Below are 25,949 nucleotides of genomic sequence, written 5' to 3'. Positions count from 1 at the left end.
TGGGGTGGGGGGGCGGGAGCACCTGCCCCAGCCGCCGGGCTTCGTAGCGCTGCTGCAAAGCCGGGCGGGCGGGGTGGGAACACCTTCTGAAGGCGGGCGGGGGGCGAAAGTCTTTGTCCCCCCCTGCCTGCCTTCCCAGGGGCTTTTAAATCGCCCCGGACAGCGGAGAAGTCCTCCGCTGTCCGGGGCGATTTTAAAATGCCGCCCGCCAGCATTTTAAGATCGCCCGGACAGCGGAGAAGTCCTCCGCTGTCCCAGGGTTTTTTAAAATGCTGGGGGTGGGAAGAAAAGCCCTTGTCCCCCCCCCCCAGCCTTCAGAAGAGGTCCGGGGACAGACTGTCCCCGGACCTGGTCTGAAGGCGGTTTCCCTAGGAACGCATTAATTGATTTTCAATGCATTCCTATGGGAAACCGTGTATCGCAAGACGAAAAAACTGCAAGACGAAGAGAGTTGCGGAACGAATTAATTTCGTCTTGCGAGGCACCACTGTATATAAATTTTCCCTTGGCTTTTTTGCTGGCCCATGTAGGACCAGCATGGATAGATGACTCAGGTGAATATCTGATGTTTCCTTCTGTTATGCTCTTGATTTATGGGCTACTACTAAAATGAGGCTGCATTTTAAGCTGTATTTTAATTAACTGTTTGTTGTTGTTGTTTGTTTGTTTCTATTATGTTTTATTGTAATTCATATTTGAATTCATATAATTCATATTGTAATTCAAATATTTATTTATTTATTTATGCTGGATCTGGAACAGCTCAGTTAAAATGTATACACCTGTGAAGAGTCTGCAAGGATGTCATAAGGACACTGAATGCTGATTGTTTCTGCCAAGAAAGTGTCTTACAGCAACTTCAATTATTGTTATATTCCTATCTTTGAGATATTTGGTTCTGAAAGTGAGCATGGCTGAACAGGCTGTCCAGATGTGATTTGACTTAGCTGAATTATGAATGTAAAATTGAACTCCGTAACACAATTCCTGAGGCCAATCTCAGTGTAACACCAACCATCTTCTCACTGGGGAACTGAAGATATATCTAACCCTGATTGCTGTAGTGCATAAATCAAAAGTCCACAACTGGGGAAAAGATATTTGCTTATTAAACATTTAAGAAACAGCACTTGGTGCTAAGTGATGACATGCTACAGCCCTAGTTAATACTAGTTTGGACTGGAGATCTCTCTTCAATGCCACTGCCTGACTGCGCAGCCATTATTTTCTACTATAAACTTGTCTTCTAATTATCAACAAGGTCTGCTTCTGCTTACAAGACAAAGATCCATGGTGATGGGAAGCAGCTTCTGGGGGCTTGCTGTAGAACTAACATCACAATAACTGGACAATAGTATTAAACTGCACTCTAAACACTGAGTGTTAAAGGCAACATTGAGCATAAGGCAAACAGAAACACACACACCAGTGTACAGTTGGGAAAAACCATGCATTAAAACCATGCATTAAAAACCATGCTTTAAAGTGCCACATTATCTTACTTTGGGAAAGAATGTTCGTGTAACAAAGTACTTGTATTCCAGGAATGGGATTCCTTGACTGCGATTTAACTCCTTGGTAAGATCTGTCATATCCGTCTGGAGTTCTGCAAAACCTAATCCAAAGAAACCACCATCAGACCAAAGAGCTGCTTTCATGTAATGAAAACTTTTTCTTCTTCTTCTGTATGTTGCAGCACGTTGGCAGCAGTTACACCTACTTTTGGGGTCAAATCTTGCATCCTGATGATCTCTAGAACATCATGTATAGCGGAGGATTCTGTAAAGACTCATGGACTAAAAAGAAATCTATTTTTCCTCTAACTTTGGCATGCAATATTTATATTTATATTTCTTAAGTATCTACAGTGCTCTCATAAAATACAGTGCTCTCATAAAATAGCAGGGCAGCGTACAGCAACATAAAACTATAACACCTTTCCCCAAATTAAAAGCATTTTAGAACAATAATTTTAAAGACTGACTACTCAAGAAAAATGATGAATAACTGCATAGGCCTGTCGGCATAAAAAGGTCTCCAAGAGACACCTGAAAGTTAAAAGTGAGGATGCCTACCAAATCTCTGCTGAAAGTGTGTTCCACAGGACTGGCAACACTAACCACCTGACTTGTAGTTCAGGCCAGTCAGGCTGCTGTAAAATGGGGACAACTAACAGAACTCCTCCAGAGAATGCTATTTTAGTTTCTTTCACTAATGGATCCTAGAGCATCATTAATGCCTCACAGGACTTTTGTGAAGAAGCCATTTCACACATATGGAAACCAGCAACATGAGACCATCTACTAGCCACCTTCTGATGGCATTGGTAAGACAATATTGAAAAAGAGCCATAGGCAGAAGTAGATCCTGTGCTCCTTGCTCATCAGATTATTTTACAATGCTAGTTAACTGGAAGTTTGCTATTTCCCCAAGTCCATGCAACAGGTTTCATTCAAAACTCCTGACCCTTCACCCATTAGGCTGTGGTTTGCCTACTTGGTTGCGATTTTGTTTACAAGTTCCCCAAATGCAGCAAACCGTTTCTGGAAGTTTCAATCACAGCATGAGGCAGCAGCTTCCCTTTTGTTAACAATAATACCATTTTGCAATCTCTGAGGAAGCTGATCTCCGAGTCACAGGACTCAATGCTGTGGGCACTGCTGTTTCTTCTGCATGAACTCTGAGGGGCATCTCAGGACTGCAAACTTCCCTCAAGAGTATTTGAGAAGAAACATTTATTTGATGCCCTTGAACACTGACTCTTTAAAGGTACTTACCTTTACGGATTTCTTCTCGGATCTGGGACTCCATCTCTTCCATCTGCAGAAGAGTCTTTTGCCAATAACGCTCCGCCCTGCGACTCTTGGTGCAAAACACAAACAGGGCTGGAGGAATGGAAGGAAAGAAGGGCCCCAAAGAGAAGACAATGAGCAGTTGTGGCAGTGTTCAACACGTCCATTTCCTATTAAAATAGCACTGGTGTTGCTATTACGAATCACTGGGGAAAAAGAGTATGTAATGCTACCCCCTTAACCGGTGAGAACTGCTGCTCACCAAACATGAGCCAATTGGAATGAAAAATAATTGACATAGCTGGGTCTGATGGCTAGTCCTTTGGATCACGGATGAAGGAACATTTCCAGAGGGTTAAGACGGTTCAGTTTATCTCAGTACAGGAGCAGATGCTGCTTTGATATGCTACAAGCCCACTCGAGATACGAGATGAACACATTTGTGTTTGGATTGTGGTATGGTCTATCCATCCAACTTACATTAAAAACAATCAAACACAAACCCACCCACTGAATTATAAACTGTGTGGGTAAGCTAAACGCATTTCTCCTGTTTTCTTTCCTTTCTCGATTATTACATTAATCAAATGCATTAGTGGGGTAGCTTACAAAATAACATCAAAACCCCATAAAAAACAGCTGGTCTTAACCTAGGCTTGGAAGGATAATACATGATGGAACACCTCTTCTCATATGAGCCCTACCCAGACTCTGAGGCCCCAACATAGTTCCTTCTCCCAGGTATTCCTCTGAAAGCAATCCCAACCATGGTAACAAGAGAACAGGCCTTTTCAATGGTGTCTCCTCCCCAACTTGTGGAATGCTGATATTAACATATTTTGACTCCCTTCTACCAGGAATTTGAGTGTTAATATTTGACTGTTATAATTCGTGTATTACCAGGGACGCGGGTGGCGCTGTGGGCTAAAGCCTCAACGCCTAGGGCTTGCCGATCGAAAGGTCGGCGGTTCGAATCCCCGCGGCGGGGTGCGCTCCCGCTGTTCGGTCCCAGCGCCTGCCCACCTAGCAGTTCGAAAGCACCCCCGGGTGCAAGTAGATAAATAGGTACCGCTTACCAGCGGGAAGGTAAACGGCGTTCCGTGTGCGGCTCTGGCTCGCCAGAGCAGCGATGTCACGCTGGCCACGTGACCCGGAAGTGTCCCCGGACAGCGCTGGCCCCCGGCCAATAAATGTGAGATGGGCGCACAAACCCCACAGTCTGTCAAGACTGGCCCGTTCGGGCAGGGGTACCTTTACCTTTACCTTTAATTCGTGTATTATCCCTTTCAGTATGTTGTTGTACTGCTTTGCATTTTGAACAGTCTACTGCCTTTTATTTTCATATGTTGATTTTTCTTCCAGTAAGATGACAAATAAATAAAATAAAATAACTCCAATAAATCTTTGGAATCTCTGCTTGGAAAATGGTTATGTTGGATGAAGCTGCCTGTGACAGGCATTTGTCCCTTACCTACAACAGAGAGCAGCAGCAAGATACTACAGATGACTATGGAAACAGTGATTGCCGTCTCACTTCCTCCAAGGTGCAACATAGCAATTGTTTGATTGAATTTCCCAACCTGGATCTAAGAAAGAACAGGATGGAACCATCATGAAGTTATTTAATGAGAAGCTAGGAGCAGTACAGAAATCAGGTTACATGGGAGGGATGTTCTGCACAGACAAATGAGTTTAGCAAATCATTTAGTGGCTGGCTCTGCAATACTGAATGAATCACAGTTCTGTAGTTTAATAGTAGGACCTACTTTGATTAGCATTGCCGGGTCTGGTTGATGGTTATCAGATTGTCTGTGTGTCACATGCACAAAGGCAAAACTTATCCACTGAAGTTACTGACTTGGGGCCCAGATACTGCTGTCTATATCCCTGCTCATCACAAGAATTGCTACAAGACCCTGGATGACTTCTTCAGATCCTGTTGTCCACTATGTTTATTTATAATGTACGGGTACACTTTGAGAAGTCATACCCATGCCTGAAAATGAACATCAGAACTAGAATAAAGTATCAGTCCCAGAGAGACAAAATATGTAAGTGCACATGCAAAATGTACATCAAATGTAAGCTTGATACAAAAAAATAAAAAATAAAAACACTTCACTTTGTTTCCAACATCATACTGTCATTAAACTTTGTGTGTCACTCACAAGAATACATCTTTGTCTTTTCAATGCAAGGAGCCTCTGTCTCAGCCATCTAAATGGCTGTGGGAATGAGTTATTCAGACCCAGTTGATTGAACTTTAATATAAGATTCCACTGTCAGGTTTCTCCCTTCCCTTAGCAGCATGCTTTTTTCCCAACAAACAACCTTTTTCATGCACAATAATATTTACTCAATCCGAATTCTCCAGCTCAGTTCACAATTAGCAGTTTTTCAAACATTTGATTTGAAACAGAAAGAGAAAGATATGCAGCAACCTCAACTATCTGCAAAGTACAGTCCCCCCTCATTAATTATATAAAGACTGACGAGCGCTTTGACCTTCCTGCGCTAGGTGAGCAATGTATAATTTTTAAACAATATAGTGGCGCACAATTCTATGTCTTTTTATTCCATGCAGTTTAACAAATCCCTTGAACCAAGAGTATTATTTGCCGTTTACTGTTGTCAGCTGTTAAACTCCTTTAAAATGGGCTGGAAATCTCCAAGTAAAAAACAGGACCAAGAAAGGAAATGAAGAGCCACAGGCACGTGCTGAAGAATTTGCGGCAGTGTTGGGGTTAAGACACAGTAGTGGGATGGGCAACTGGAGCCAAAGTGTGGCTTTAGGCAACCCACTTCTTCATCTCTGCACTAAGCGTAAGCGGTCCAGCGGAAAGCTGGGGACAGGGAATTTATTTGCGATTTAATGGGGAAGCATACTCTCAGAACAACAAAGAAAATGAGGCATTTTCACTTCTGGAAACTTGAGTTTCGCTTCCCCACAGAAAGGAGTGTGACCTGGAGGGAGCTGGTCTGTGCCAACCAGTTGTGAATCAGGGGTCAGCTGAGAATCAAACTCTGTTTTCACTGGTAGACTCTGCACAGGCAACTGCATAATCCTGCTGGAAGTTACTAGAAACGACCAGGAATTCCACTAAGGGGAACATCTATAGGGCAAAGAAATGAGTGCAAGAGGGGTTATTTGGGCTTAAATCATTCCAACAGCAGGAAGTGTTGCTCGTCCCTCTGCCCTGTGAAGGCAGAACGCTCCCCATCACTATCCAAGAGGCCAGGCCTAGAGTTTATTGATATAATTTGTTGTTGTTGTTTAGTCGTTTAGTCGTGTCCGACTCTTCGTGACCCCATGGACCAGAGCACGCCAGGCACTTCTGTCCTCCACTGCCTCCCGCAGTTTGATCAAACTCATGCTAGTAGCTTCAAGAACACCATCCAACCATCTCATTCTCTGTCGTCCCCTTCTCCTTGTGCCCTCCATCTTTCCCAACATCAGGGTCTTTTCCAGGGAGTCCTCTCTTCTCATGAGGTGGCCAAAGTGTTGGAGCCTCAGCTTCACGATATAATTTAGCTGTGGGTAATCTAATTTAATAGAATCTGTCACTAGAGAGTTTCCTGGATGGGATTTATTTCCTCTAGAAATGATATCAGGCATCGGATGATTTTGATATTTCTCATGTGCTTTAAAATGTTGTTTAGCAACATGATAACCCTGCCATATCTAGCAATGGAAAAGCCTATCAGGTGACCCTACTTTTTTAAAGCATTATTTTACAAATAAGCACAGAATTCATGGTGCCTACTTTTTCAGACTTGGAACAGAAGAATAAATATGTACAGCAACCTTGCCTCTAATTAAAATAAAAGTTTCTATATACTAAACTTCATAAGCAAAACATAAACATATTCACATTTCCTGAAAATTCTGGAATATTCCACCATACATATATTCAGGTATCTAATAATGGTGGGAAACAGACAGAAAGCAGAAGCAACAGCTGGAAGTTTCTACATCCTTTGTCTACGAAAACTGCAATGTAAAACCTCTTGATTTATTTTTCTTTATTGGTTATGTCTTGTTACGCTGCCCTCACATCACTGTGAGTGCAAAACCCCACACTTTTTGAGCAGCTCTAGGTAATGAGTAGAGTAATAAAGGAGCGTCTCCACCCCCATCGTTCAGCCCAGACACTGAGGCCCAGTGCTGAGGGCCTTCTGGCGGTTCCCTCACTGTGAGAAGTGAGGTTACAGGGAACTAGGCATAGGGCCTTCTCGGTAGTGGCGCCCGCCCTGTGGAATGCCCTCCCGCCAGATGTCAAAGAAATAAATAACTATCCGACTTTCAGAAGACACCTGTTTAGGGAAGTTTTTAATGTTTGAAGTTTTATTCTGTTTTTAATGTTCTGTTGAAAGCTGCCCAGAGTGGCTGGGGAAGAAATAATATTTTTTTTATTATGATTATGATTATTGCCACTATTAGTAGCACCATGAACATACCACATAACATAAGCCAAAAAATGAAATCCCCTGCACAGTAAATTTTGATACTGAGGTAGACAATAAAGGAAGGTGAGAGAGCAATGAGAGAATTGTACATGCACTTAGGCTTAGTTTCTTAGTTGGACTAAGTGAGTTGCACAAAGCATGGTTTTAAAAATGTACCCATAGCCCTGGTGTGGAGCCAGTGCACCAGACAAGAGTCTTCACACAATTGCTCCCCCCCCCCCGGGAAAAAATATAAATGGGGAGCACGAAGCATGCTTTTTAAAAAGCATGCTTAATGTAACAAGTAGTTTGACCCTAAAGGTTTCCAAGCTGACGAATTTATGGAAAGAGTAGCTTTTAAGCAGGGATTTGATTATGATTTCACCTAAGTGTTCTGGGAAGGGGTTCCAAGCACAGGGAGCAGCAAGAGCAGCAGAAAGACTGAAGCTATTTAAAGACTTTTGGGTGAGCGAGGCTGGTAGGGTTGGAGAACTGACGATAATAAATAGGGATTTGGGGAGACAAAGGAAGAAAAAGAGAGGGTGAGGCAAGCCTATGAAGACCAGGAGGCAGTGTTAAGTTGTTCGAGCTGGTTGCAAAAGGAAGTCAGTGAAGGGATTGGGGGGGGGTGGAGAGGGAGTGCATGGTCCGCATGATAAGAGAAGCGAACAATTTTGGCAGTAGAATTCTGGAGCACCGCGATGAAACTCAGCCTTGGTCTCTTAGCATCTTTCCTGCTTAGCTGGGTTTAATGGCTGCTGGTATGGGATAAGAACGACATTTTCCAAATTTGCTGCCTCTGGGTCATATGTGGGATGCCAGCCAGGCATTGTGACCTGCCAAATACTTGGTAGACCACCCATGTTTATCAAGGAGAGCTGCAACACATACCTAGTGTGGCACATCTACCCTGGGGGGGTTGACAGGCTGATAAAGTGGCATGAATTTAACCGACGGCACACTTTTTTTAAGGATACAGCAATTTACATGGTATTAAAAGATCTCTGAAGTAAAGGGGGGGGGACCCTACCAGCTTGCTTTTTAAAATATATATATAGCTACCCTATATTTATAAAAGTTCCAATTAAAGATGGAATTTTCTCATTTTATAGTTCCCTGTAACAATGGGTGAGGAACTTCAGAGGCCTGCTATTTCTGCCTGTGTTTGTTTTGCCTTTGCAATGGAATTTCATGTACAAAGACCCAAATAACAAAATAACACCCTCTTCTCAGATGCAGTGCTAGAAGCATGGGTTTCTCCAGCTTAAAGAGAAGTTTCCATCCCACATTTGCGAAATGCTGTGCTTCTGGGGAAGATTTGGCCACAGGCTTCTCAAGTCCCCAAAGGCTCCCTCCCTCTCCCTCTCTCTAAGCCACATATTCCTGCCAACTTAATATTAACGCACTTACTGGAAAAAAGGGAACAACTGAGATTTGGGGGTAGGGAAAAAGAGAGAAAGCTGTAGGTTGTTAGGCCTTAGAGAGAACGTCTCCACCTGTCTCGATGTGTGAACAGCTTTAAAGCCACTCTGAAGAAGCTAAGGGACACGTAGAAGGTAAAAGTAATTGCAGAGAAATGAGTGTAATTAGTGACTCAGTCTGGGAAAAAAAACAGAAATGAAGACTTGTAAAACCACAAAAGCAGACATACAAGTTGAAGAAAGCTTGCACTGAAGAGCAAAACCTCTCTGAATGTGAAATCAGCAGCTGGGACATGGCCCTTTTGAGGGCTGTGCAACCACTCCCATCAGACTGAGGAAGAGGGAGGAAAGGAGCCCTGGGCTGGGGAAAACACACACAAGACAGCCAACCATGGGAACTGGCTAAACTTTCTCCACGCTGCCTCTGTCCCCACAACTATACTCCCATCTCTCACATCCACTTAGTCTACTGTGCTGAGAGCAGTAGCAGGAGTGCTAGCTCACAATAAACTACAGAGAATTGCCATACTCACTATACATGGGTGAAGGAAGACAAAGCACTTTTAAAGGAAAATATTCAATGATAGACAGGACCTGCAATTCAACACTGCAATACTGCGGCTTGGGAATTCACAAAACCATATACCCAACTTTATTTGTATTTAATTTGTTTATCCTCAGCAGAACTGGTCATTTCTTAATTGGACATGATCCCACCGGCCTGTCCTTAATGGGTTTCAGTTACTCTTAGCCTGCAGGGGAATTGCTGCCTTCTTTCTTTCTCTCCACCTCTTGCCAAGGTTCTGTCACACGTGAGCATTACATTTTAGAGTGACAAAGGAAGAAAACCCACAATGAAGAGAATGGACTTCTGTCTGAGTCACTGTTCAGAAACCAACAGTTCACAAACATGAACATCGCCCCAGATAATGAGGTCCCAAAGGGGTAGCGAAAGAGTCCATCTCCTCTGATGATGCATTCCTGAATGCACTCCTTCACCTTCTCCCACGTAAGATAAGTGATGTAATTCCATTTTAGGAGGGGTGAAATGATGGGGGTGGAGGTAAAATGCTACACTAAAGTAAAAGTGAGAATTCTAAAGATTTGGTTGGATTGCCTGTACATATAGTGGAAGCCAAAATCTAGGGTGTCAACAGTGTATGTATGTGGGTGAAGAGGCAGGTTAAATACAAGCTGGCAAATGCTTTCAGGCTTCTACTACTTACCGTAACAGGGAGTTGTCTTTCTGAGGTGCTCAAAGATTCATTGACTGAGCAGTGAATTACTTTATCTGAAACTATTTGGATCTCGCAGGAAATTAAGCCAATCTTAACTTCATACTCGTTGCTTTCCAGGCCAAGGTTGTCAGGCTCTTTCTAATTATGAAAAAACAAACCAAGTGAAAAATGACTATGCCAGTGAATCAATGCTGGTCTCCGCTACACTGTCTACTTCTCAAAAGGTCGACTAAACTCAAACATTTCTGAAATCTTTTAATTTAGTCCAAAGCTCTCTTTTCAGCTGACATTTTCCATTTTACCAAGGCACCGCAGGAAACACACAGCCCTCTTTTGGATGTGATGGAGATACGGGTGGGGGTGGGGGTGGGGGAATGGACAGGAACTGTTTTCCAGTTCCTTCCCAGCTCCCAGAATGGAAAACATCAGAGCCAAAAAGCCTTAAAGGCCTGGGGAAACTGTCTTTGATCTTCCCCTGATTCTGCACATCAAATGGTATCTGATTAAAGATAATCATAAGCCTGTATAGAAACTGGTGACAGAAAGAAAGACTAGATGGTGCTTAGATCCTGATAATGGCTGCATTTGACTGGACAATGCTTTTGAAGTCCATGGTACTCAGTGAGAACATTTCGCAGAACATAAAGGCCTGTGACTAGCATTGTTCCAAATCATTCAATTCTGCTTTGTCTTGATTTCCTTGTTTATTTAACAGGAGGTGTCAAAATGATGTAGGATTTCTCTGAGCAAGTATAAATTTTCAGCCTCCATTTCTTCCTTCAAATGTTCTTTATCTGTTGTCCACTATTTCCTTATTTCTAAGTCTTTCAAGGGCTGGATTTAGCAGCTGTTAGAGGAGACATAAACTCTTGCTTGACTCTCTGTGTCTACATTTCCCCTTGTGTTTATTGAATCATGAGGTGCTCCTTCTCACCCCAATCAATTGTTTGAGGTGCTGGGAGGTCCTATTCCAGGCTAAGTCTGCCTCTTCATGATCCCTCCTTTTGAGACGTTAAAGGATTTCACAAATAAGCACAGCCCTGCACCCTTTTCACTTTCTTCACTTATCTGCCTGCATAGGTCACAGAGCCATCCAGGCAGCCGAACTTTGTTTTGAGGGTGGTTTCAGATGAGACATGAAGGTGCAAGGAACAGGAAGTGCAAGTGTCTCTTCTCCACCTCCCCTGCTCGGAAGATGTAAAACTTGTCTGCCCTTCAACAACTTGTACATCTTCTAAGAGAGGGAGAGGTGAAAGTTCTGGATAAGCTGAAGATGCAGAGGAACAGGAAGGAAGACACATTTTCATGCAGTCCATTCCAAAACCACTCTCCTTAGGGGGATAAAATTGTATTGCTCTTTCTTAGCGTAAGCTCATTATGATGCTGTTTGAGAAACAACATTCCCCCTTACAATATTTCTTACCATTGATGGTGTATCACCATCAACTCAGTCTAGCAATATTCCCTCACCAGCTGAACAAAAAGGTAATATGAACCAATGGGAAATGCCACCACTGAAGCATGCTTCATATGCACCACATTCTTACATGTATAACTAGCGTCAAAGGCTCTCCTGGATGGTGTTTGATCCATTTCTCCTTCTTGGCTGTGAAGAACTGGGGGTCCGTATAGTATTCCAAGTGGAACTTGCTAATGTGTATGGCCTCCTCAGGATGTTCAAAAGGGAAAAGGCTGTCGTCGGTATACAGGCGTCCATTGATGTAGAAGTCCACAGGTGCTGGCTTGCTCCCGGTGAGGTTGGAAGCAGCTGGAGAAGGGCAGGTAATCACAGTGTCCGTGTGAACCTTACAGTTCTGAAAGCAGGAGAAAGCATGCACATCAAATACAGATCAACTCAAGTGGTGTCTATGGGCAAGCAAAGGTTTCAAAAAGTCTGAAGCCATTTGAGTACTTGTTTACACGGGGCTAGATTTTTCATCAAAGTGGACAGAGAAAGATGGCACTGAAAGGGAGCCCTGCTTGCTAAAGGGATGCAAGAGAGGTTAGGGAGAAAGCAGCAATTACGAAATTATTGAATCATCTCTAACCATCATGTATCATAACAAAATAAAAAAAGAAATGGAAAAATCCTTATATTTTGGCAAAATAAAATAACCAAAGCCCACAGTCACAAAAATGATCCAAACAAACATTTTCAAATATGAGAAATCAAAATTCAGTTGAAAAATATTTCATTTTTAAAGAAATACAATGGTACCTCAAGTTACATACACTTCAGGTTACAGACTCCGCTAACCCAGAAATAGTACCTCAGGTTAAGAACTTTGCTTCAGGATGAGAACAGAAATCGTGCTCTGGCGGCGCGGTGGCAGCAGCAGGAGGCCCCATTAGCTAAAGTGGTGCTTCAGGTTAAGAACAGTTTCAGGTTAAGAATGGACCTCCAGAACGAATTAAGTACTTAACCCAAGGTACCGGATTGGCCCACAAAATCTGGACTGAGGGACACCACAAGCAGAGTGTAGGTGCACCCCAAGGTTGTCCTCCATAACCAAGGGTTAATTGAAAGCCAGTGTGATGTACTAGCTAGACTCATGGACTTAAGACCAGTACTCACTGCTCAGCCATGAAATTCACTGAATAGTTTTCTGTTAGGCATCCTCTCTCAGCATAACTTATCTCACTGGCCTAATGTGAGGCTAAGGGTGGAGGGAAGAGAAGAACATGAGTGCCACCCTGAATAGGAAGGGCAATATAGCTATTTAAGTAATTTAACCTGTGGGAAAATATCTACACCAGGTTAAGGAATCTATAGCCCCCTGGGATTGTTGGGCTCCAACTCCCAGCAGCTCCAGCCAGTGTGGTCAATGGTCAGGGATGATGGGAGTTATAGTCTAATGATACCTGGAGGACAACAACCTACCCACGACCAATATGATCCTACAGTAAATCAAACTCTAACCCACCCCAGATGAAACAGGAATGGAATGGCAGCAATTCCCTGATGATCCAGGGGAAGAAAAATATTGTAGGACGTTAGGTAGCGGAGGAGGACAGCCATTTTCAGTGGGTCACAAACTGAGGTGAACTAATATCATTTCCGACTTCTATGCAAAACTTATGCCTTCTATTTTGTCCACCATCATATTTGACTGAATGCTTCCATCATTTTCGCTCTTTTCTTTATCATGCTACTCTCACAAAGACTTACCGTTTGTTCTTTTCCAACATTGAGAACAACCATAGACACATTCTGAACCATCAAGAATCCATTTCCTTCCACGGTGATGATTCTGCCTCCACTTTTAAACAAAATGAAAACAAAAACAGTGAAGTAAGGGATCAGATGAAGAATGGGGCATCTTTCATTCATGCAAGATAAGAAAATGAATGAAAAGGAAATAGACACGGTCCTGTATTGAAGGAAGTCTGCAGTCCTGTTCAGCCCAGCATCAATCAACACTGTGACTGGCAGTGACTTTCAAAAGTCTCAAGCAGAGCCATTTTTGGGTTATTCGCTTTACCAAACTGTAGCAGAATAAAGGCTACTTCACACATTACCCAGAAGTAAATGCACACAAATTTAAGCACATGTGGTGGAAAGCATTGGTCAAACAAGGTGTGCAAGGACAATGATCAGACATGTGGTGGGAAGTATACTTTGCTGTATGTGCATCTTACAGTTTTACAAGTACGCACAAAATGCATTTCAACATGTATGGATAAAAGAAAATGTAAAAGCATCTGCTTGGACTAATAAGTGGACAACCTGCAGCCTAGGGGCTGCATGCAGTCACTGAAATAATTTTACGTTGCTCCCAGCATTACCTAATAACTTCAAAAGCACAATTCACTAATAAAATAACAAATAACTATTTCACCACTGAGGCTAAATAGAGACATGCTCTGAATATATTTTATTACCTCGGCTGCAAAGTACGAATAAATAGTTGCGCTGACATGAATCCTGGATGTTTCAAACACTTGTTATTAAAAAGCGGAAGGTTTGGATAGTCTTACCCCGTCAGACAAGCTGCCTGAGGAATGCTAAATGTGGCACCATCAATGTGAAATCAATTAAAGAAAATAATGAGATAGTTTTAGCACATGCCACCAATACAGAGAGGAGGAGAGAGGAGAGGCTTGTCTCCATTGGTTACCAAAAACTACATCCAGACTTTACCCCGCATGTGGCCTTTCATTACTTCAACCATTTCGTGTTCTACTTGCTTTAATTATACCGCAACATCAGGTGGCTCATCGGGGAATTCAGGAAGATAGTGATTTATCCCCTTTGCCTCCAAAAGACACTCAAATCCAAAGTGATAACACACAGGGCTCTTACAAGCACAGCCTTCGCAAGTCATTTAAGGCCTCTAAAGCCTCAGCGTGCTGTGGTTATGCATATTCATAGGCTCTCTGTAGTTCACGCTACATCTGCGATGTTGCTTGGTGTTTCCTTGAAGAAATTTAATTCCGAATGGTATTTGATCATTGCGGGAAAAAACTATGTTAGGTCCAATTACCCTTTTGATGAGGAAACCTACAGCACCACGTTCAGCAGGAGCGGCAGCGTGGTGGCAAAACGGAACTAGCAGCGAAGTGCTCAAGAGGAATCCTGCAGTATAAATTTCCAAGCACTTTGTTGCCCTCTTTGGTTGGCCTACAGTAACAGTGCCATTTGCACACCACGGTTTAAGGTAAACGTAAAGGAACCCCTGACCATTAGGTCTAGTCATGACCGACTCTGGGGTAGCGGCGCTCATCTCGCTTTATTGGCTGAGGGAGCCGGGGTACAGCTTCCGGGTCATGTGGCCAGCATGACTAAGCCGCTTCTGGCGAACCAGAGCAGCGCATGGAAACGCCGTTTACCTTCTCGCCGGAGCGGTACCTATTTATCTACTTGCACTTTGACGTGCTTTCGAACTGCTAGGTTGGCAGGAGCAGGGACCGAATGGGAGCTCACCCCATCGCAGGGATTCGAACCGCTGACCTGCTGATCGGCAAGTCCTAGGCTCTGTGGTTTAACCCACAGCGCCACCCATATCCCCTACACCACGGTTTAGAACAGCAATTATTTGCAGCTTAGCGATCTTGAATGTTTCTGCCCGACGTTTTGCAGTTGCCACCCTGCATTCTGACACACTTCTGTCCTGCCTCGCACTCACAAGACTGACAGAACTTCCCGCCCAGAACTGAAAACTGGGTGTGCTGCTGCTGCTCATTTGCAATTCCCCACATTGAAATTTGTGTTTTGGTTTTTGTGATGACATGCGATCCCACTTTAAGAACGTTGCATAAGATCAGGGCAGTTGGCCCTGGTTGGACTTAAAACACTTCCTGAGTAACTTGGGCTTCAGGTGCACTTGCAGACTTCCTCAAATTTCTTTGTTCACATTATGCTGTTACACTTCAAGACTGTACTAAGCAGGGAGTGATTTCACGGAGAAATTCAAAAAGGAACTGGAGCCCCAAGGGCTCGAGGGGGGGAATGGAATCAAAAGCATTTTTTTTCCCCAAAAAGAAAAAAGAAGCCCTGAAATGTGTCTGCCTTGCAGGTTCTTTTGAATAATAAAAAAATTGCAAACTGTATCAATCAGTCGGAGCCAGTAGGAATAGTATGATACTCATGCAGACTTTGGCCTGAATTTCTACATCATTTGAAGCACATAAACTTAGGATTCTTTCCCCATTATTAGTTTGGAGTTTAGTGATGCTAGCTGAAACTGGGTTTATGGTGAACAACTGTTCTGCCCCACTCATCTGCTCTGCCTGTTTTTCACAGCAATTTGTCTATTTTACTACCCCAGCCTTAGCACAATATGCAGCCTCCATGATTGCCCAAACCCCAACCTAGATGACCGCCTGCCACCTTTCTAGTCCCTGCTAACAGTTCTAGAAAATTGCACAGAGTAATGTCTTACCTGATCTGACTCCTTTTGGGGTTGATATCTCTTATACTTGGGTTTTTCTCATACTTGAAGGTGCTGTTATCACCAATGCAGGACTTCCTTTCAAACTGGACACAGACTTTCACAGTGGTAGTAAATTCCACACCTGGCATGGTGCAAGTGATGCTAGTGTCAGTGCGACTATAAAAAAGAAGACACAATGAGCTGCTGAGTGCAATGCATGGGTATGCCCAGTTATTGTTCTCTACAGTGAGAATCCACACTACATGCCATTCAACCGAAGCTTTATAACACAATGGATGTTTATGAAATTACGAATGGTGTGTAGTGAGCGTGTGTGTTTGTCTCTTTTTTGCCTCTGTCCATCTGCCTCTTCCCTCAAGCACAACTTGGGGCCACCTAATGACTGATTGGCAACCAGCTGAGGACAGAAAAAAGGAAGTATTTCTTCATAAAATGCATAATCAACATGGAATTTCTCAGTATGGGGTGACAAACACTAGTCTTTATGGCTTTAAAGGATAGCTGGACAAATTCACAAAGCTTCTATCAATAGCTATTAGCAATGATAACTAAATGGAGCTCTATTTCCCTCGAAACCACAGATTCTGGTGACAAGCTAAAGGGAAAGGTCGTTGCCTTCATGCTATCTTCTTAGTAAACTTCTGAAAGGCATCCTGCTGGCTGGCAGTGGAAAAATAAGGCTGCAACAGATGGATTTTGGTGTGATTTCAAGCAGTGCTCTTCCAGTGTAAGGTCCTGCCAGTTGTTTTGCTAGGGGAGGTAGGCTTTTTGTTTGGGGGGGGTAACTTCAGTTTGCTAGGTATTTCTATTGATTTGGAGGGGCAGCTGCCCCTCCTTGCCCCCCCCAGCTACGCCCATGGTCCTGCCTCATTCTTACCATCCTTTACTGCTCACACCATCCTCATCAAACTGCTGTGCTGGTGTGCTTACCTGTGGCGGTGTAGTTGGGAAAGCCCCATTGCATGAGAAAAAGCTATTTTGCAATCTATGCACCAAAGACTATATTAACAGAGCAAGATGTGCTTCTCCTACACTCCAGACTGGAGAACTGGCCTTTTTAATAGACTTGTTTTCTCACTTCTGATCAGGGCAGCTTCTGACCCTATTTTAATATTTGCAGCTCATGAGAAAATTCTGCAAATATAAAATTATCTGCCAGTTACATATAATTTGAAAGAATTGCTAAGTACCCTTCACAGATACAAAACAGCGGGGGAACCATACAAGACTAGTAGTGAGATTTTATGGCTACTCAGCATGTTTATATGTATTGCATTACAGAGAGCTGTGCTGAATTTGTTCATACTGAAGAATTTGTGTTTCCTTGGAAAAGCCATTGGACAAACACTTGGCATATGGCGTATGGTTCTTGTTTCTAGTCAGGTAAATTATAATTTCCTGCCTCCACTGCTGAATTATGGTTCATTCTGAGGCAGCACTTACCTGAGGTCTTCACATTCTTTTGTGTTATTAACCAAAACTCGGAGCTCAGATCCCACACTCAGGTTATTCCCTGTGATGGTTACTCTGGTTCCTCCTGCTTTAGGGCCAGTAGATGGAGACATAAACTTCACTACCGGAAGCTAAGTAAGAGAGGAATGTCAAGGTGACGTATTCATTAGTTTCTTAGTCTGTAATTAATGCTAATGATACAGACATACCGCAGGCAGGGAAGATTCTGCATGTCAGAGGTTCTGCAACAATTCTCCAGGAAGAAACCAAGGGGTGTTGGTTTTGCGAACAAAGAAAGCAATTCTAACCACATTTGTTTGGAAGTGGGCTCCACAGACTTTGTAGGGCTTCCAAGCTTCCAATGGGACAATTTGTAAAACTCATCTCACAATATGAAGATATGTAAAAAGATCCGGAGTAGGTTGTCCTCAGTATGCTGCTGATAATCAACTCTATTTCTCTTTTATGTCTGAAACAAGTGAAGCTGAGAAGGTGTTAAACTGCTATCTGGAGGCAGTAATTAACTAGATTATTGCCCCAAAGTTCAAGCTCAGAAATGAAAAGGTAGAGAGCTGCTGTTGGCCAGATTAAGGTGGCATCCCACTTGAGGAATACCCGACTTGAACTTTTTACTGGTATCTATTTTGATGTCATTTTGATACCACATACAAATTTCTAATTCTTTTCCTGACTGTAAAAATAAATAAATCGAAGCCATTGCTGCCTTATCTGCCTTGTTTTATCTATTCTGCTGCTTTCGCTGTTTTGTAATATTCCATATTTGATTCTTTGAAATTGTTTTTAAACTTTGAAATCAGAAGCTGAAGAGCAACACAGAAAACAAACAACAATCATTTCTCACTTCCCACCAGTGACTGGTTTTCAAACAGTGCCCCTTGAACTCTGAACGCGGCCTAAAACCGTGCTCAAATTTTAAAGTCCTCTTGAGTTTCTGATGCAGTAATACACTTACATTTTCAGTCATATTTGTATCAGACTGGCAGGCTCTGACTGCCTTGATTTGTAAGTAAGGATAATAATATCTGTGACAGTAAAACGGAGATGAAATTTATTGTACCTTTGAAGGAGCCTTTTTAAAGAAATGCCATAGGTGTTCTTTTTCTGGCCTTCTGAAATATATTCAAATGCTTTTCAGTTGAGTTTAATCTTGCACAGCAAAATTTAATACTGAAGTGTATACCATACAGTAACACTGCAACTTTGAAGGGGCCTTTTTACAAAAAAATACTGGGATAAGCAGAATGTTTTTAGATTTTTTTTAAAAAGCACTTTAACTTTTAAAAACCCCATAATCCTGTGAAAAAGTTTTACATTTTTGTAAAAAATACTTTGTATGAGATTTAAGAGCCAAACCATGGTGAACAGGATCTCCTCCCTAGGCCTCATTTTTAACACTGAAAACTAGTCACTGGTGGAAAGCTGAAGATTTGGATAAAGATTTCGATGCAAGGGAAGGAGTTAAACTCTCTCTCTGTTTTAAATTGCCTTTCCAAAGCTACTATTTACCTAAGAGCCAAAACATATTAATGTAATAGTTTGGATTGCCCTTTATTTGGGTTATTAATTGTTATTTTTGTTAATGCCAATTTGTTAATGTCTATCTCTTCAGAAAGTTATCTGAGCCTTCTTCTCTTGGGAGTTCCCAAACTGGTACCCCCCCTTCTCTGCATTGAGCCAGACCATGACAAGCAGTGACCTCCAATATATAAACTGCCAAGTGGTCAAGTTATGAGTGGTACTGAAAGGCTTGAACCTTGGATGAGAGAGGTACTTTGAGGTCCAACGAGACAAGTTAAGATGGAAGATAATCTGGGTGAAGAACCCTCCACCAGAATTCAATAGATGACCCACAAATTGCTTCTTTGGTAGCACTGGACTCCCGTGAGACTCTCCCACAGGAGAGAATTAGCCTCCGTTATAACTGGTAAGATTTTATTCCCTGACGTTGTGTTGACGTTGCTCTTAGATGAAAGCAAATAGAACCCCCTTGGTGTTCTATAGTGAATTAGCATCGCTAATGTTGCCAGCTGTTTGGATGGAGGCGGACAGATGATAGAAGACAGCGGAAGGGCACACGATGGAAGGGTGTTGGGCCAAAGTGTGCGAAGGAACTCTCTCAGAACCCTTGAATAATCAGAGAAGAGTAACAAGAGGTGTAGCTAAACATGGCAAGTTTGACACTGTATAGTGCTGATTGTCAGCTTTATTAACAGTAATACCTCCTAGCAGTCCCCAATGACACACACCAAGCTATGGAGCAGATATCTCTTGGCAAGATAATTATAGTATTGATGTGAGAATTGTATACTCTGTAAATTTCCGTTGGTGTCAAAGCTGGAAGTGTTGATAAGATAGCTCTACCTGCGAGTTTCCATCAGTGATGGCATGTTTTTGTTGTTTGTTTTCTTAATCTTTTGAATTAATTAATAAAACATTTTTTAAAAAAAACAACTGTTCAGACTTGTGATTGTTGCTGGGGAAATTTTGATGTGTTTTTCCTCGTGCAGTTAACGGACGTACCTTCAATTGCTTTCTCCTGTAGGAATGTTGCCTGACCTGAACAAAGGCCTGGGAATGTTAAATCCATCATTAAAGGAAGACTTCCAACCAAAGCCACTGGCTCCTATTTTTGCTTCTGTGCAGGTGTTTCCTGAAGATGCAATTTCCTCCGGCACCATCAATAGCTTTAAAACATCCTCATCCTTTTTAACTTCTCCATCACCGCTATAATAGTTCTAACACCAGATACAGTTTTTTTTGTGAGCTCTGATTTGCTACATTGCATCATATAATATGACTTAGTATTGCTATTTTTAAAAAAGGAGACTTGAGAGGAAGAGAACAAAGGAAGCTGCCTCATGCCATTGGTCCTAGTTCAACCTTGGGCCTCCAGCTGTTTTTGAACTACAATTCCCATCATCCCTGACCACTGGTCTTGCTAGCTAGGGATGATGGGAGTTGTAGTCCAAAAACAGCTGGACGCCCAAGGTTGGGAAACACTGGTCTACACTGACTGGAAGGGGCTCTTCAGAGTTTGAGACATAGGTAATTTCCCAGTGACAAATTCAAAGTTAAAACCCCCAGTAAGAACAAGAAACAACTTACCACATAAGAGTATCGGTCCCTGGATTTTCCTTCTCTGCTCAAATTAACTGTCACCACATCAGAAAATTCATCTGGAGCTTCTCCAGTCCAGCACACAATTCTGTGTAAAATAAAAAATAAAAAAGCAATTGTGACTGAGAAGAAAAATATGGATGAACTTGAAATAGCACCTCATAAAATAGAAGGTGGGCTGGATTCAACTCTATTCCCCACTCTTTAAAATTTTTTATTTTTATATTAAAAGCATTATTTCAGATTCCAAATAAGATAAGTTATACAGGAGAAAGAGTAGCTTCAAACTTAATGCCTCAAATGGAGTTGGGCTACCATTTCCAGTGCAATGCAGATGATATTCCCGTACAGAAAGTCAGGTCAAAAGCACTGGAATCAGATTAGAGTAGACCCTCGAGTTACGTTACCTCCAGGTAACATAACTTTCCGGTTGCAAACGTGGCAAACCTGGAAGTGGGTTTCCTGCTTGTGTATGCGCATAAGCGCTCTATGGCACTGCACACATGCGCAGAACAGGCGCCTCCAGTTACAAAGACTTTGGGATATGGCCGGGCCTCCAACATGGATCCTGTTCGTAACTGGAGGTACCACTGCATTTTGCTTGTGTGGTCACATGCTAAGGGATACTCCATTCTGCATGAAAGGGGGAAAGTGCCTGTTGGTCTCCCCACCAGTTTGCATTAAGAATTCAGAGCACTTTGGATGTTTTGGTAGGGAAAGCTCACTCGATGAAACAGGGATGCCCCCCAAAATGGAATACAAATGCCCAGCTTGCACATCATGGCTTACCATGATCAAGCAGAAGCAGTGTGCTCTCTTCTATGGCAAGGTGTCTTGTCATACTTTCCTCACACAGAAGCCATTTCAACATCCAAATAGTCACAAGTTGGTGAATTCATGATGGCATAGCATGATAATAGGTAAGCCTCCAGAAGGGGGCATATATAACCAAGTGTAAACTATCCTGGTACAAATTATTTCACTAACCCTTTTCTGTTCATGATGGACTGAGCCGGAAAGAAGTAACACCATTCCTACTGAGGCAAGAGTCAGTTCAGAATTTTGGGGTGCCCTTCTCAGAATGAAGAATTAAGCTTATTCTTATTTAAAGTAACTTGACTTTGGAAATTTTGTTGCCATTTTTTTCCTGATCGAGCAACTACGTATTTCATTTTACTTGAAAATGTGAAGCTCATGAAACTCCAATTATGCTTTATTTCTTACGAAAAGTCACTAAAAATAAAAGGTATTTTGTGTTATAGAGAAATATGAAGTTTGTTCATGACCCAACAGGAAATAACTAGGCATTTATATTAGTAGTAAATAATCCTGTGATTTAGATTCGGTAGCATCTTCTATTTCAAACTTAAATAAAGTATTTCTGTACCAGCAACCTTTGGGCTTTAATTAATTAACCTTTGGTGTTTTAATTTGCTCCTTGTTGTCCCAGTGCTGCCGTTTATGCATTTCCTGTCCAGGCATGCATGTTCCCATTGGGTCAACAGACTGCTCTTCAGATAATTGCATTCATAAACAACAACAACAACTAAGAGCTGAATATGTCCACTGCAAAACCTATGGTGTATCATACTATAGGGTGCAAGAAAGGGTGTGTGTGTGGCAGGGTGTGTGTGGAGGAAGCAAGAGGTCATTTCCATAGGGTAATACAACAGCCATTATCATTAAACACTGGAAATACCCCCTCCAGCACCACCCAACAAAGGAACAGCATCTCTTTTTGTGGGGATTACTATTACTTTAAAAGCTTTGGAATGCTTATTCAAGATGGTGCAAAGGACACAATGGGAAGGTTAATAAATGAGGCACTACTCAGATGTAGCGCACTGGGTGGGGTGGAGCTATTACTCTAGCTTCCCAGTGGATTATTGTTGCTTACTGGGAGGGAGAAGGGGAGGCACAGTGTAAACGGAACAGCAGAGCCACTCCGTTATGCCTGCTGGTGCATTTGCACTATGCCAACTTCTCCGCTGACCTGCCCCTCTCCTTGTGGTAAGCAACCCACACGCCAGGAAGCTCGTGTAATGGCCCCGCCCCACTTGGCGAATCACTTCTGGCACTACCTTTAATTCAAAGAAACCCAGGATTGGGAAGTTAATCAGAGTCAGGACTTGGGATAAAGTGTTCATTATATCCACTATTCCCACACGAAAAACAATTGGTGCAGGAACACCAATGCCTTGTTTGCGTATTTTCTCCTCCTCAGATGGAAATGGTAACTTCATAATTGCTATACCCAGCTATTTCCCTCAACTGTTCCTAACGGGTAATTTCAATTTCTTCCAAAATTAGATCTTGCTATGTTGCTTGTTATCAACAGCATGCCTTCAAGCACAGCCCTTATAGATTGCTTGATCTGCTGATCTTTGGTGGCCTCGGCTCATTGGCCTCCTACAACCGTTTTCCATAAGAAATTATCATGAGAATTTCTCCCAGGTTTTTGTGGATGATTTCATTCCAAAGTAACTGCGCACAATCACCTCAGCTGGTCTCTGAAGCCTGAAGAGATAACGAAGACAACTTTGCAAAAATGTATGTGAATGTGAAGCTAGTGAAAGGTCTGACAGCACAGAATTTTCCCAGTTGTTTTAGATGGAGCTGCAGAATGGGTAGCAGCTGTGCAAGTTTTGATTACATTTGTCCTCCTGACCTGCTGAGGGCACAGGTAGGACAGGCGGGAGCTTAGAATATTGTGGAGATCAATTCCCTGGCACAGCCAGCTAACTAGAAGGCTAGTTAGTACCTGTCTTTTCCGCACTTCTTCACAGAAAGCGTTTGTCTCATGGTAACTTCCCCTCTGAGGATGCATATGCATCACTCAAAACAAAACAGGACCTACGGTAATCTTCCAGATGGAAGTCCTCAGCAGAGAATACAATTCACAGGAACGACCTGAGAATTCTAGAATGTGACTTCTCTCAGCTGAAGTTATTACTGTGGAATGAATTCCTTGAGGGGATAAAAATCATTAATCAGTTTCAATATGTATCATACAGAAATCTGCCCTTTTCATAAATGAGCTGATTCAGAGTCAGCTTGGTTCACTGGGTCACAAAGCAAACAGTAGCAGCTACTATTAACAACTAGGAGGCCAGTGGATAATTGGATGCCTTACTCTCCATTTACGCATGCATGTGAATCCCTGCAAACATTTGCACGCTCATACCAAGCCCTCACATTCCTGATCTCTGAAGAAAGACCGCTGGAAGAGATCAATCAGCTGAAGAGGAGGAAATAAACGACAGCAATCCCTTTCCTTTCACTCGCTTTTAAATCATTCAGCATGAGTTACTCACTCCTCAGAGACGATATATCTGTCCGGGAGCGGTGAACACTTCACATTCCCTATTTTGACAGCGTTAATGACATCACTGAACCTACGGCCCAGATTTCTTCCTCGTATTGTGACTAGAGTTCCTCCTTCCAGGGGTCCATTCAGGGGCTCAATCTGCAAGTTCAAAGGGAACCTGATGAGAGTAGGTTAAAAGCAAAGGCATGGAAGGCAGCAAGGTGGGGAGCATTCATTTTTATTCCCGTCTGGGTACAAACATCAATTTTATGCTCCCTATTCTTCTACGGGGGGGGGGGGGGGGAAGGCTGTGGGTCCAATAAATGAGCCATATGCTTAAGATTCATGTCCTACTTCGGTTTTGTGACTAATACAGTTTTTACAGTGCCTTTTACCTCATTCAGAAATAATTTCATACACCACTGAAAATACAACTATCAGTATTCTTAAAAGTTTTGAATAACAGTTAAGGGAAGGGGGAAAGTAGTAAGAACTGACAAGTGGAGAAAACATAATAAGGATACCAACTCTTTGCGCTGGGAACGGTCAGCACAATCTTTTGTATAATCCTTAACAAAAGGGTTGGTCTCTCTAAACACCACCATGCATGTTATGAATGATAACAGCTATAAGTGGGCTATTTGTTCCCTGCCTTTTTATATACTGACCCAGCACTGATTCAGAGAGAAGACTGCCTAATTATCACCCTGGGGTTTTTCATTTAAACAACAATATCCAAGTCTTGCTGCAAAAAAGACTATAGTTTGTTTCAAAAAAATGTTTATCTACCTGCCTACCTACCTATGGCTTTTATATACTGCCCCAATCAACAATGTCCTCTGGGAGGTTGTGGTTAGCATCTACACAACAACATTTTGATGCACATTCAGGAAAGATTTTTATTTGTTACCCTTTGTTCTGCAGTCAGCCACAAAGCCACTTTGATTTCGCTGGACATCTGGCCTAGCTTAATGCCCTACATTTAGAAAGGGCCTTTTAAATTGCAACAAACCTATTGGAAAAAATAAATAAAGCCGCCGAAAGCTGCACAGGAACAGCAGCCTTCCTTCCTCAAAGTACAGTTAGAGAGGCTGCAGCTTGCCATTCACTGTAGCTGCTGCCAGCATAACATGACGTAAGCCAAGGGGCTGGAGGTCAAGAGTGGAGGCTCCTTCTTCCGCCAAGCTGCTTAGGGCTGATAATGTTCCCTTACTAAGCTCAGCGTCCCTCTCCAATAGAATTGTGGTTGTCCTCCCCCCCCACAAGACAACTCTGTAGACACTAAAGAAAAGCTTGTTTGTTTTTGCAAATGGAGGGATTTGGATTGAATGTACAGTATCTGCTAAGAAATAGCATCCCAACCCCGTGACACGCCGTAACCTTAATTCTTGTGGTTTGCTTTCAATTCTTGATTTTGGCAGAGAGGCAGGAGGCTAAGTTTCCTATACAGTGGAGCGAGGCGGGCTCCCTAGCACTTCCTCTGTACAGCCAGGCCTGAGAAACGGGAACGGTAGATGTTAACAATAAAATGGCTATTGGATTATGAATGCAGTAGGGACCTCCCCATCCTCACCAACACAGCTTTAAGAGCATTTCTCTGGATTGTGATTTTTTATATATATACATAAAATATTTTTATTACTACTACTGTCCAATCACAAATAGCCCTTCATGAGCAAAGAGTGTCCAAGCAACTTCATATGTGCTTAGAGGAAGCAGATTTCTAGACCCATTTCAAACTGGGGTCAGGTCCAGTTTTAGCACTGAAGCAGCACTGATCACTCTGGTTGATGACCTGTGTCAGGAGAGGGATGAGGGTGGGCAAGCATGATCCTCTTGATTTTCCCTGACCTCTCAGCAGCTTTTGATACCACTGACCATAGCATCCTCCTGGAGGGGCTTTGCGGCATCAAGAGATTTCTGTTCGGTCCTGCATCATCTGTGTTAGCATTTTAAAACTGAGACTGGTGAATTTATTCCTACTTTTGTGTTGGTTTTAGGTACTGGTATTGCTTTAAAGTAAGTATTTTGAATGTTTTAATATTGTATTTTTGAAATACATTTAAATACTTTTAAACTGTTTTGGTACACTGATTAAATACATGCAGTAGTTAATGGTTAGAATCCCTATCTTAAAATCTCTGCATTGGTGGGGTCGCACTAGACAGTCTTTAAAGCTGGCTCCAATTCTAAATACCAAGCTAGCCTAATGCATCCACTGTAAAGTCCAGAATACTGGTCCCTGTTCCACCATCCATTAA

At 42.5% G+C, this 25,949-nt stretch overlaps 1 protein-coding gene and 1 long non-coding RNA gene across 3 annotated transcripts in view; one reads left to right on the top strand and one right to left on the bottom strand.

Annotated features, from left to right (window-relative positions):
* PLXND1 (plexin D1) overlaps positions 1–25,949 on the bottom strand; it is a 159,036-nt gene that overhangs the window by 45,112 nt on the left and 87,975 nt on the right. Inside the window, exons 13-22 of the mRNA XM_082209178.1 lie at positions 23,696–23,847; positions 20,370–20,469; positions 17,235–17,374; positions 15,780–15,947; positions 13,067–13,157; positions 11,445–11,711; positions 9,886–10,035; positions 4,264–4,378; positions 2,778–2,885; positions 1,503–1,615 (exon numbers count right to left, since the gene is read on the bottom strand). Of these exons, the coding sequence (XP_082065304.1) occupies positions 1,503–1,615; positions 2,778–2,885; positions 4,264–4,378; positions 9,886–10,035; positions 11,445–11,711; positions 13,067–13,157; positions 15,780–15,947; positions 17,235–17,374; positions 20,370–20,469; positions 23,696–23,847 (1,404 nt within the window). The remainder of the gene's footprint in view (positions 1–1,502; positions 1,616–2,777; positions 2,886–4,263; positions 4,379–9,885; positions 10,036–11,444; positions 11,712–13,066; positions 13,158–15,779; positions 15,948–17,234; positions 17,375–20,369; positions 20,470–23,695; positions 23,848–25,949) is intronic.
* The window catches only part of LOC309525535, a 125,510-nt gene that overhangs the window by 57,610 nt on the left and 41,951 nt on the right, over positions 1–25,949 (top strand). The window lies entirely within an intron of this gene.

This window comes from Podarcis vaucheri, assembly GCF_965113315.1.
Source record: "Podarcis vaucheri genome assembly, chromosome: 2".
Classification (NCBI taxonomy): Eukaryota; Metazoa; Chordata; class Lepidosauria; order Squamata; family Lacertidae; genus Podarcis; species Podarcis vaucheri.
The sequence above is the reverse complement of the archived record's forward strand: the minus strand, read 5'-3'. Positions and strand labels throughout refer to the sequence as shown.